The sequence below is a fragment of the Eleutherodactylus coqui genome, chromosome 1 (assembly GCF_035609145.1).
Source record: "Eleutherodactylus coqui strain aEleCoq1 chromosome 1, aEleCoq1.hap1, whole genome shotgun sequence".
In the NCBI taxonomy this organism is placed as follows: Eukaryota; Metazoa; Chordata; class Amphibia; order Anura; family Eleutherodactylidae; genus Eleutherodactylus; species Eleutherodactylus coqui.
Window position 1 is genome coordinate 392,601,087 of NC_089837.1, and position 13,498 is coordinate 392,614,584.

Here is a 13,498-nt window from a genome sequence, read left to right on the forward strand (position 1 = left end):
CAAACGCAATGTAAATCTGGCTAAAGACAGATCCCTAAGGCTTTGTTTACGCGGCATAATTTTGCTGCAGACCTAGGCGTGGATTCTGCATAATTTCAGCATTCTATTGAATGGCATGAACATCCATGCCATAGTTAATATAGAGCAGATTTTTATTCTGCATGTGGATTTTGAAATCCACGTTGCAAAAAAAGATTTGCCATGTCATTTCTTAGTGCGGTTTCAGTGCAGAAACCATATCGGAGAGTTGCATGCCGATTTACTCCATCGACTGGGGCTAATTGACATAAAAATCTTTGGCAGCGCTCAGAGACTCAGCCTCAGAGTTTTACCGTAGATTTAATTGTCACATCCATATCGGAAAAAATTGATGTGGGTCTAACAGCTTAAAAATCCATGTGAACCAGATTCAGGTACCATAATTTGTCAAGAGATTAGCTAAACAAAAGTGCCATCTGGGATACCATAAAGTAGCACGTACCTATATGTAGCCAGCAGCGCCTCTCACTATATACTCAGTAGGGTTATCCTTTCAGCCTTCGTTACACCTGAAAGGTTTACTGAGAGGCGGTACACACTCTTTGAATCTAGTACACCTCCCAATGGGCTGATATGAGGGCAACTGAAGAAGTGGCTTGTTACAAGGCAGAATTGTGCTCAGGTTCAAGGAAGACTGTTTCTCTAGGCTCGAAGGAAAAATCTATTCTACCAGCAGCTTGAATTTGTCATTTGCTACAATTCGCATATGCTAAAATTACAATGGGAAAGCCCTTCTATATTTCTTGTACAATGTGCATGTGTTTGCATTCTTATATACAGGTAATCATTTATCTGCATATTTACTTTAATGCTTTATTTCACAGTATTTTAATGCACATAGATATCTACAAGCAGGTGAACTAGAAATGTACATAATATTGGGAATACCTGGAAGAAAAAATCCAGCACGGTTGTGTGGTTTCCAGGACAATACATGGTCTCCATGGAAACTCCCTCTTGTTCACATTCTGCTTGTTCTTGTAGAAATAGCACTTCATTGATATACTGGTGGATTTTTTCGTTGGTCAGATTAATGCATAGCTGTAATTGTAAATAGCATTTTAGGTACATAGATTTTAAAGGGAAACAAATCAGTGTTATAGGTTGCAGCAATACATCTAAAACGTTGGGATACAAATGCTAAAATCATTGCCTGGGTAAAAAAATTTAGAGCCACATCAATTAATACAGGCGTCACTGTTCCAAACGCCTGGCATCTTGGCACCCAGGATGTCAGCGCTGATGCCAGGAGATAGAGCAATGATGCCGTGGCCTCTGATTGGCAGGCAGCAGTCACCTGACTTACACTGTCAATAGAGACTGGATAAATCGTGCGGCTCTACATTGTAAAAGGGATTTTTTTTCTGGACAAGTCCTTTAACACGAGCATTTTATACGTCAGTCTTAGGGCTCATTTACACGGGCGTATGAGACTCGCAGCGCTGTAGTCATTGCAGCCCTTATGCTCTGCCAGCAGAGATCATGTACAGGCTATGATTGGCACTGTGCATGCCCGAGATTCTGGCGTCATAAACATGTGCAGTGTGACTTTCAAGCGCTACGTATGAAACACGGAAAAATAGACCATGCTGCGATTTATTTCTCCTGCATTTTATACATAGTGTCCACTCAAAGTTACAGCGCAGGTATGAATGGAAGAATAAATGTCCATAGACGTTCATTGCCTCCATTCACCACGTGTTACACAAGGAAATATGCGGGCGTAATACGCGGTGACAAAAGGCGGGACTCACATGAGCGTAATTTAATTGCGTATTACACGCACATAATATGCGGTGAATAGGGTCCATGAAAGTACATTTATTTTCATTGATCCATTCAGACTTGCATATATTCATTGTGTATAATATACGCATCAGATAGAACACAGCATGTTCTATTTTACCGTGTAGTACACGCTATAAAGCCCTATTTTTTCTATGAGTGTGTACAAAAACACTGTACATATGCAATTACATTGCATAGGTGCTGCGTTTTACAGTACACAATAGAAGTTGAAAAAAACAAGCGGAAACCCGAAAGCCAATGCATGACAGCGTGCGTGAGATACGCTGCCATAACCGACCACAAACGCAATGATATGCAGCTCCACATGCAGTAAAACGCTGCGATTTTTATGCAGTGCTTTACCATACGGTCATGTGAGCCCAGCCTTACACTAAAATTTGCCATTGTGAAATGTGCCAAATTCATTAGGCTCCAAAGTCAGAAAATGAAATGTAGGCCTGCTGTGAGCAAGAAGAGATTTGCGCTATAATTTTCTGTCCTTGGTAATGAGAAATCTGTTGGAAACTTGCTTGTCTCCCCCCCTCCCAGTTAACCCTGTCCACACTTCTCATTAAATTTTTAAAGCTGGGAGAGAAAATTCGCTAATTTTAGAGAAAATATGGAGTTTTTTTTAATGTATGAGACTTTTTAATGCCAAAACCTGTCACAAACCTATTGATAAATTTCCCCCATAGTCTTTAAAGCTTTTACTCTTTAATCCTTTAAACATTTCCAACTGTCTCCTATTATACTTGGCTATGAAATGAGGACAAAAACCATAAGGATACAACAGACTGTGAACCAAAGTGAGCAGTAATTGTTACATACAGTAGGCATCAGAAACATTGGGCCAGTACCAATGTCTAGTAAATTGTCACACCTATCTCTACCTTGTATGGAAATAATGAAATCACTGAAGAGGACTGAATTCCAAACAGAACTGTCATGAAATATTCCGTATAAAATAATTTACAGCTTCCACTAAACTCCCAGAAATATTTACTGTAGCGCCATAAGAAACGGTAGGCTGATTACTACATAATGCATTACTTAGAAGAGTCACATTTGATTATTAAGAGCTTTGATATACATCACATTTTAGATTCCATACCACATAACTGTGTTACTTTAGAGTTCAGTAATTGTGGATGAGGTTCTGTTAACCCCATCTACATGCAGCAAAAATAATCCTTATAGAATTCAGAGCATGCTGCAGATTTCCAAATTCACTGCCAAAATGCAGTACATTTTTTATGTGAATTTCAACTTTTGCAATGCCAAGGGTGACATTTGTAGTAAAGCTTGGGACAAAATCTGTATATAACAGAGACAGATTTTGCTGTGGATTCACAGCTTCTTTGCCTATAATTTGCAGCAAAAGCAAAGTACAAAATCTCTGCTAGATGTAGACTTATCCTAAATATGCCCACAACTTATTATTTTTTTTATTCGACAAAAATTTGATAGACGTGATTGTAAGAGAGAGGGAAGTGAGGTTTGCAACCACCAAGCCTTCTTGTCTCTTCTCTAGTAGAGATGAGCGAGCGTACTTGTTAAGGGAGATTACTCGAGCGAGTATCGCCATTTTCGAGTACATGCCTGCCGGCGGGAGAAGAGCGGGTGGGAATGGGGTGGAGATCTCTCTCTCTCTCTCTCTCCCCCCCGCTCCGCCCTGCTCACTCCCGCAACTCACCGCTAACCCCTGCCGACCCCCAAATCTTTTCGGACGGGCATGTACTCAAAAATGGCGATACTCGCTCAAGTAATTTGCCTTAACGAGTACGCTCGCTCATCTCTATTCTCTACCCTCAGCTCTGACTGTTGGGCAATGTATCCTAGTAGCCATGCTGCCTTGAATGACTTGGCTGTTCAGATAAAAGCTGTAATATTTTGTGCTGAGAGCAGAGGAGAAAAATAATTTAGCCAAGGTCAAGCCAAGTCTTTGTCAGATTAAAAAAAAAAGATATTTTAATCAGATTTGAAAAAAAAACTAGTTGGAGGCACCTTTTAAATGGGGTTTACAGACCTTAAACTTGTTAAAGTAAACATCAAGTAATGATCCCAACCTTCTTAGTTCCTTGACTTCTCACTAGGCTTTCTTTACAACATTGCAGCAATGATGTCTTGTCCTGATTGTCTGCCATGATAATGTGTGTCAAGATGACATGTCATCCTCCCAACTTTGTGAATATAGATCAGCGGGGCACCACAAGACTGATTGATTGGGGATTTCAAAAGTAAGTAAACCATATCTAGCTTGGACATTTATGGCAGCCTGAAAAAGCCTTTTAAATATAGATGACTTTCTAATGCATCCAATGTGACAACTATATGATTTCACTAATGGCACATAATTGTGGGTAATCCTTCTGTTAAGACTTCTCTTCTTCTCTTTCCATATGCTAACACTATGTTCAAATCATTCTGAAAAAAACAGCTAAAAGCTTTAGCTTAAGGTAATATTCCTATCACAGCAAGTCATTCCCTATTGAAAGCATAAGGTATTACTTGCTGATAAGTGGGAGCCCGACCACTGTGACTCCCACCAATCCTATGATGAGATTGCAGCGCTGGTTGTCCCAAAGTACAGGCAGCGGAGGACGGGTATGTGTGTTTTTCGCTCCATTCATTTCAATGTGACTGCTAAAGATAATTGAGCACTTAAATGCAACTAGCTCTAAAGGTCCCATTAAAGGGAATGAGCAGAGGCAGTCCACAGTCCACATATCGGGAAACACTGGGACTGCAATTTCAGGATCCATGGGGTTCTCAGCAGTCAGATCCCCACTAATCAGTAAGTTATCCTCTATCCTATGAACAAAGAGTAATTTCTTGTAGTGGGAATACTCCGTTAATTCTGAAAGACAAGCAATTTATTAATTGCTACCCAAAGAGATAAAAATGACTGCAGTTGCATACAGTTTACTGTAATTAGACTTTATTTTCCGTTTACTATGTAAATACACCAGCCATGTAGCCGTCTAGTCCAATTGGGTCCAGAAGCATTTGGACAGTGATACAGTTTTCATAGATTTGCCTCTGTACACCACAACAGTAGATTTGAATAAAACCATCAATAAACCAGCAATTGAAATCTAGATCCACATTAATTCAAGGGGTTTAAAAAAAATGCTGTCCTTCCATTTTCAGAGATTCAAAATTAATTAGACAGTTGACTAATAAGTAGTTTCATGGTCTAGTGCGGCACATTACCTCATTAGTTCATGACAAACTAAGGAGATAAAATGTCTGGAGTTGATTCCAAGTGTTATATTTGCATTTGGTAGCTATTCATAGGAACTCTCAATATGCCGTTGATAGAAGTGTCAGTGCAAATGAAGGAGACCACCATTAAGCTAAAAAAAAAGCAGCAGTTTTAGGAGTTGCGAAATCAACAATTAGATACTTTCTAAAAAATAAGAAAACCACTGGGTAGTTCAGCAACACCAAAAGACCTGGAAGAACACAAAAGACAACTAAAGTGGATAATTGCAGAATTATTTCCTTGGCAAAGAAAAACTCCTTCACAACATATGGCCAAATCACTCACACTATCAAGAAGGTAGGCATATCACTGTGAAAGTCTACAATCAAGAGGTGCCTTCATGAATGTACAGAAGGTTTATCTCAAGACGGAAACCACTGCTAACACAGAAGAATAGAAAGGGCAGATATAACTTTGCTATAAAATATCTAAAAATGCCACCAGTTCTTGATTAAGATTCTTTGAACAGATGAAGCCAAGACGATCTTGAACAAGAATTATTGGAAGAGAATGGTATGAAGCAGAGGAAGAAGTGCTCATACGATCTGAAGCATACCACATCATTTGTCAAATATATCAGAGACAATGTTATGGCATGTTTATGAAGGTCAGCCAATGGAACTGATATTTATTTATGGAATGACTATGGCTAGATATAGCGGGATGAATTCTGAAGTGTACAAAGATAGACTTTCCCACTCGAGTAAGATGAATGGTGCAAAACTGAAAGGATAGTGGTTTACAATACAAATGGATAATGACCCAAAACATACCACAAAAGTAATCCAAGAGCTTCTTAAGGCAAAGAAATAGAATAGTCTTAAATGGCCAAGTCGGGCCACCTGACTTCAACCGGAATGAACGTGCTTTTCACTTATGGCTGACAAACCGAAGCAGAAAGACACACAAACAAGCAGTAACTGAAAGAGATTGCAGTAAGGGCCTGGCAAAACATCCCAGGGAGGAAATTCAGAATTTGTTGATGTCCATATGTTCCAACCTCGAAACACTCATTCAATAAAAGTATCTGCATCCAGGTTTTAAAAATAATCATTTTACTATTATAAATCCATTATAGTGATGTACAGAGGTTGTCCAAATACTTCTGGACCTAACTGTATATTCTCATGTGAGAGGGGAACATGGACTCTATAAATAAAAACTGGATTAATCATTTATTGAATAAAATATATTCTCATGTACAATACAATATTTTCAAAATTAACCAACCTGTTCATATGAGTTTCTCTGAAAGTCTTCAAAGCCAAACATATCCAAAATTCCAATTGTGAGGTGAGGATAGCTAAACATAAGGAAATCAGGTTACTGAAGTAACAATGTAAAAGATTTAATGGAAATACATGCTAATGAAAATACTGAAGTCAAAGGTGAATTTTTTGGTCTCTTAGTCTACTATGTATTTTCAAAAAAAGTGGGACTTTCTTATTAAAAATTGGTGTGAAAATTAATTTTGCAAGTCCTTCTTTTTTTAGAGAAAAATGGTCAAACAGGAAAAAAATATTTTTTTCCTCACTGTCCCATCACATGTTTTAAGGTAGTTAGTTCAATTAATAATATTTACCCCCAAAATTATTCTTCTAATCTCCCATTTTTAACAATGTCATACATGTGTACATTGTTAAAAATTAGAGATGAGCGAGCGTACTCGGAAAAGCACTACTCGCTCGAGTAATGTGCTTTATCCGAGTATCGCTGTGCTCGGGTCTGAAGATTCGGGTGCCGCTGCGGCTGACAGGTGAGTCGCAGCGGGGAGCAGGGGAGAGCGGGCGGGAGAGAGGGAGAGAAAGATCTCCCCTCCGTTCCTCCCCGCTCTCCCCTGCAGCTCCCCGCTCTGTGCCGGCACCCGAATCTTCAGACCCGAGCACAGCGATACTCGGATAAAGCACATTACTCGAGCGAGTAGTGCTTTTCCGAGTACGCTCGCTCATCTCTATTAAAAATGTTGTCATTGCTATGGTGCTGAACACAAAAAACATATTTTAGCTTTACATGTATTTTCCTTCCTTAGCTCCAGCCTTAGCCTCTGTACGTAGATGATAATCTGATGATTAAACACATCTGTGTCATTCAGGATGTCTAATATTGGCATACAGGGTTCATAGAGGGGCACTCATTTTCAGGGTAGGATGGCTTTTTTTACTTTTTTTTTTAATAATACTTTTTCACATTTTATTTATTTGTATTTTTTTAATGTTTCATTGCTTTTTATTTTGCGATGGGGGCAAAGGTTAGCAGGGAAGACATTATCTGTATTCTCTGCTGTCCCCAGATACAGGTCATCAATAAACAGTGATCTAATGCTCAATAATTTACAATGGATAGACAGGAAGTGGTTAAAAAAGTATTTGAAATGTTAATTTATTCATGCCCTTGTTTGTGAACCACATTAGGTAAAATGTAGTGTCAGAAACTCTTTATACATATATTTAAATAAACACATTTTCTTAGTGTTCGGATGAGTTTTTGAAGCTACTGTAAATGTTGCAGATTTCCTGTGCGGATGATCTGCAAGGCAAATCCGCCCGGTGTGAACATGGCCCAAATGTGGTCATAGACATAATGATCTGATATAATGATCTCATATTAATGATACAACTGTAAACATTGAACAGTAATGATAATCATTGTCAAACTTGACAAAGACAAATTGATGTCGAAACGTTGCATTTAATATGGAGCTATAATAAACCTGATGGACCTTTTTCTACAACATATTGAATGGAGTTGAGTTCCCGAGTGCCACACCCGTGTATATCGATTGGACAGAAACCAAAAGGGCAGGCAAATCCAAGGTCCAATCATAGAAATCAATCAATGTTCCCAAATAACATACAAGCTGGTAAAGCAAATAACACACAAATAATAGAGTTTAAATTAGAGCACCAAGAACTCCTGTAGACTGCTGGTGAGCAGTACAGATTGGTCTGCAACATGTCAATCAGGAAGCACCTAAGCAAGATTCAAAGACACAGACAGATGCGAGTACATTCTAATGAATTGTCTGGATGATTGTGTGCTCTACTGACACGCCGTCCTACAGATTCCCTGGTGCCATCACTGTTGTCAAGGCAGTGACGCCTGATCCCAGGAATTGGAGTATGGAAGTTTAGGTGCTTAGCCTGGTAAACTTTATTCAGTTATAGATGTGAATTTTTACAAAGCATATTACTTTAAATCAATAGAGCTCTGAAACATGTATTCAGAATTCATGTTAAACATGAATGGACTACAACTAGAGATGAGCGAGCACCAAAATGCACGGGTGCTCGTTACTCGGGACGAAATTATCGCGATGCTCGAGGGTTCGTTTCGAGTAACGAACCCCATTGAAGTCAATGAGCGACCCGAGCATTTTTGTATATCGCCGATGCTCGCTAAAGTTTTCATTTGTGAAAATCTGGGCAATTCAAGAAAGTGATGGGAACGACACAGCAACGGATAGGGCAGGCGAGGGGCTACATGTTGGGCTGCATCTCAAGTTCCCAGGTCCCACTATTAAGCCACAATAGCGGCAAGAGTGCCCCCCCCCCTCCCAACAACTTTTACTTCTGAAAAGCCCTCATTAGCAATGCATACCTTAGCTAAGCACCACACTACCTCCAACAAAGCACAATCACTGCCTGCATGACTCTCCGCTGCCACTTCTCCTGGGTTACATGCTGCCCAATCCCCCCTGCACGACCCAGTGTCCACAGCACACACCAAAGTGTCCCTGCGCAGCCTTCAGCTGCACTCATGCCACACCACCCTCATGTCTATTTATAAGTGCGTCTGCCATGAGGAGGAACCGCAGGCACACACTGCAGAGGGTTGGCACGGCTAGGCAGCGACCCTCTTTAAAAGGGGCAGGGCGATAGCCCACAATGCTGTACAGAAGCAATGAGAAATTCAATCCTGTGCCACCTCCATCAGGAGCTGCACACGTGGGCATAGCAATGGGGAACCTCTGTGCCACACACTATTCATTCTGTCAAGGTGTCTGCATGCCCCAGTCAGAGCGCGGTTTTTTATAAATAGTCACAGGCAGGTACAACTCCACAATGGGAATTCCGTGTGCACCCACAGCATGGGTGGCTCCCTGGAACCCACCGGCTGTACATAAATGTATCCCATTGCAGTGCCCATCACAGCTGAGGTAACGTCCGATTAAATGCAGGTGGGCTTCGGCCCACACTGCATGCCCCAGTCAGACTGGGGTTCTTTAGAAGTAGACACATGCAGTTACAACTCCCTGTGGACCCACAGCATGGGTGGCTCCCTGGAACCCACCGGCGGTACATAAATATATCCCATTGCAGTGCCCAGCACAGCTGATGTAACATCAGCTTTAATGCAGGTGGGCAAAAAATTAATTGGATTACACTGTAGGCGAGGGCCCCAAAAAATTGGTGTACCAACAGTACTAATGTACGTCAGAAAAATTGCCGATGCCCAACCAAGAGGGCAGGTGAAACACATTAATCGCTTTGGTTAATGTGGCTTAATTTGTAACTAGGCCTGGAGGCAGCCCAGTTAAAATAAAAATTTGTTCAGGTGAAAGTTTCAACGCTTTAATGAGCATTGAAACGTATAAAAATTGTTTACAAAAATTATATGACTGAGCCTTGTGGCCCTAAGAAAAATTGCCCGTTCGGCGTGATTACGTCAGGTTTCAGGAGGAGGAGCAGGAGGAGCAGGAGGAGGAGGATGAACATTATACACAGATTGATGAAGCTAAAAGGTCCACGTTTTTGATGGTGATAGAGAACAATGCTTCCATCCGCGGGTGCAGCCTACGTATTGTTTAGGTATCGCTGCTGTCCGCTGGTGGAGAAGAGAAGTCTGGGGAAATCCAGGCTTTGTTCATCTTGATGAGTGTAAGCCTGTCGGCACTGTCGGTTGACAGGCGGGTACGCTTATCTGTGATGATTCCCCCAGCCGCACTAAACACCCTCTCTGACAAGACGCTAGCCGCAGGACAAGCAAGCACCTCCAGGGCATACAGTGCGAGTTCAGGCCACGTGTTCAGCTTCCACACCCAGTAGTTGTAGAGGGCAGAGGCGTCACGGAGGACGGTCGTGCGATCGGCTACGTACTCCCTCACCATCCTTTTAGAGTGCTCCCGCCGACTCAGCCTTGACTGGGAGCGGTGACACAGTCTTGCTGGGGAGCCAGAAAGCTGTCAAAGGCCTTAGAGAGTGTTCCCCTGCCTGTGCTGTACATGCTGCCTGATCTCTGCGCCTCCCCTGCTACCTGGCCCTCGGAACTGCGCCTTCGGCCACTAGCGCTATCGGATGGGAATTTTACCATCAGTTTGTCCGCCAGGGTCCTGTGGTATAGCATCACTCTCGAACCCCTTTCCTCTTCGGGTATGAGAGTGGAAAGGTTCTCCTTATACCATGGGTCGAGCAGTGTGTACACCCAGTAATCCGTAGTGGCCAGAATGCGTGTAACGCGAGGGTCACGAGAAAGGCATCCTAACATGAAGTCAGCCATGTGTGCCAGGGTACCTGTACGCAACACATGGCTGTCCTCACTTGAAAGATCCCTTTCAGGATCCTCCTCCTCCTCCTCCTCCTCAGGCCATACACGCTGAAAGGATGACAGGAAAGCAGCATGGGTACCTTCAGCAGTGGGCCAAGCTGTCTCTTCCCCCCTCCTCCTCATCCTCCTCATGCTCCTCCTCCTCAACGCGCTGAGATATAGACAGGAGGGTGCTCTGACTATCCAGCGACATACTGTCTTCCCCCGCCTCTGTTTCCGAGCGCAAAGCGTCTGCCTTTTTGCTTTGCAGGGAACTTCTCAAGAGGCATAGCAGAGGAATTGTGACGCTAACGATTGCAGCATCGCCGCTCACCATCTGGGTAGACTCCTCAAAGTTTCCAAGGACCTGGCAGATGTCTGCCAACCAGGCCCACTCTTCTGTAAAGAATTGAGGAGGCTGACTCCCACTGCGCCGCCCATGTTGGAGTTGGTATTCCACAATAGCTCTACGCTGCTCATAGAGCCTGGCCAACATGTGGAGCGTAGAGTTCCACCGTGTGGGCACGTCGCACAGCAGTCGGTGCACTGGCAGATGAAACCGATGTTGCAGGGTGCGCAGGGTGGCAGCGTCCGTGTGGGACTTGCGGAAATGTGCGCAGAGCCGGCGCACCTTTCCGAGCAGGTCTGACAAGCGTGGGTAGCTTTTCAGAAAGCGCTGAACCACCAAATTAAAGACGTGGGCCAGGCATGGCACGTGCGTGAGGCTGCCGAGCTGCAGAGCCGCCACCAGGTTACGGCCGTTGTCACACACGACCATGCCCGGTTGGAGGCTCAGCGGCGCAAGCCAGCAGTCCGTCTGCTCTGTCAGACCCTGCAGCAGTTCGTGGGCCGTGTGCCTCTTATCTCCTAAGCTGAGTAGTTTCAGCACGGCCTGCTGACGCTTCCCCACCGCTGTGCTGCCACGCCGCGCGACACCGACTGCTGCCGACGTGCTGCTGCTGACACATCTTGATTGCGAGACAGAGGTTGCGGAGGAGGAGGGTGGTTTAGTGGAGGAAGCATACACCGCCGCAGATACCACCACCGAGCTGGGGCCCGCAATTCTGGGGGTGGGTAGGACGTGAGCGGTCCCAGGCTCTGACTCTGTCCCAGCCTCCACTAAATTCACCCAATGTGCCGTCAGGGAGATATAGTGGCCCTGCCCGCCTGTGCTTGTCTACGTGTCTGTTGTTAAGTGGACCTTGGCAGTAACCGCGTTGGTGAGGGCGCGTACAATGTTGCAGGAGACGTGGTCGTGCAGGGCTGGGACGGCACATCGGGAAAAGCAGTGGCGACTGGGAACTGAGTAGCGCGGGGCCGCCGCCGCCATCATGCTTTTGAAAGCCTCCGTTTCCACAACCCTATACGACAGCATCTCCAGGCTGATAAAATTGGCTATGTGCACGTTTAACGCGGGTGCGTGGCGGCGTACTTGCGCTCCAACACTTGCGCTAGCGACGGCTGGACGGTGTGCTGACAGACATTGGTGGATGGGGCCGAGGACAGCGGAGGTGAGGGTGTGGGTGCAGGCCAGGAGACGGTAGTGCCTGTGTCCTGAGAGGGGGGTTGGATCTCAGTGGCAGGTTGGGGCACAGGGGGAGAGGCAGCGGTGCAAACCGGAGGCGCTGAACGGCCTTCGTCCCACCTTGTGGGGTGCTTGGCCATCATATGTCTGCGCATGCTGGTGGTGGTGAGGCTGGTGGTGGTGGCTCCCCGGCTGATCTTGGCGCGACACAGGTTGCACACCACTGTTCGTCGGTCGTCTGCACTCTCAGTGAAAAACTGCCAGACCTTTGAGCACCTCGGCCTCTGCAGGGTGGCATGGCGCGAGGGGGCGCTTTGGGAAACAGTTGGTGGATTATTCGGTCTGGCCCTGCCTCTACCCCTGGACACCGCACTGCCTCTTGCAACCTGCCCTGCTGCTGCCCTTGCCTCCCCCTCTGAAGACCTGTCCTCAGTAGGCGTAGCAAACCAGGTGGGGTCACTTACCTCATCGTCCTGCTGGTCTTCCTCCTGCTGGATCAGGAGCTCGGCCTGTGCCCACACCCTGACTTGGGCCTCCGCGTCCTCGCCCGCGTCCACGTCCTCTAGGCCTACCCCTCAGCATGGTGTATTACCAGTAGTGCAGAAACAGAACGCTGTAATTAAATGTGCTGCTTATTGGCCTGTGGTTGGAGGCTGACTTTGCTTACGGAACGCACAGCAGAGCCAGGAAATAATTTTGCGCAAGCCTGCTGTAACACTTAGCTGGCTGCGTATGAATTAGAACAACTACCCCCAGCACAGACCCAGTACACTGAGGACAGTCACAGGCAGCCCAAATAGATTTTTTTTCCCAAATGTTTTTGGAAAGGCCCACTGCCTATATACACTGTATATGTCTTCTCTCTCTGCGTCACCACTACTGGCCCTGGAGTATGTAAAATAACTGCAGACTGTTGCACTGTGGACTGGAATACAGCGGTGATGTAACAGCCAACACAGAGGCAGGAAAGAATTTTGCACAAGCCTGCTGTAACACTTAGCTGGCTGCGTATGAATTAGGACAACTACCCCCAGCACAGACCCAGTACACTGAGGACAGTCACAGGCAGCCCAAATAGATTTTTTTTCCCAAATGTTTTTGGAAAGGCCCACTGCCTATATTCAATAAATATGTCTTCTGTCCCTGCCTTACCACCACTACTGGCCCTGGACTATGTATAATTACTGCAGGGCGCAATGCTCTGCACGGCCGATATACAAAAAAAAAAAATGTGCAACACTGCAAAAAGCAGCCTCCACACTACTGCACACGGTTAGATGTGGCTCTAAGAAGGACCGTTGGGGTTCTTGAAGCCTAAAATACTCCTAACACTCTCCCTATAGCAACTCCAGCAAGAC

The 13,498-nt window shown here is 44.8% G+C and overlaps 1 protein-coding gene across 1 annotated transcript in view; it reads right to left on the reverse strand.

Moving 5' to 3' along the window:
• MYO16 (myosin XVI) overlaps positions 1-13,498 on the reverse strand; it is a 339,522-nt gene that overhangs the window by 101,322 nt on the left and 224,702 nt on the right. The window contains exons 21-22 of the mRNA XM_066579909.1: positions 6,323-6,395; positions 928-1,080 (exon numbers count right to left, since the gene is read on the reverse strand). Coding sequence (XP_066436006.1) covers positions 928-1,080; positions 6,323-6,395 — 226 coding nt within the window. The remainder of the gene's footprint in view (positions 1-927; positions 1,081-6,322; positions 6,396-13,498) is intronic.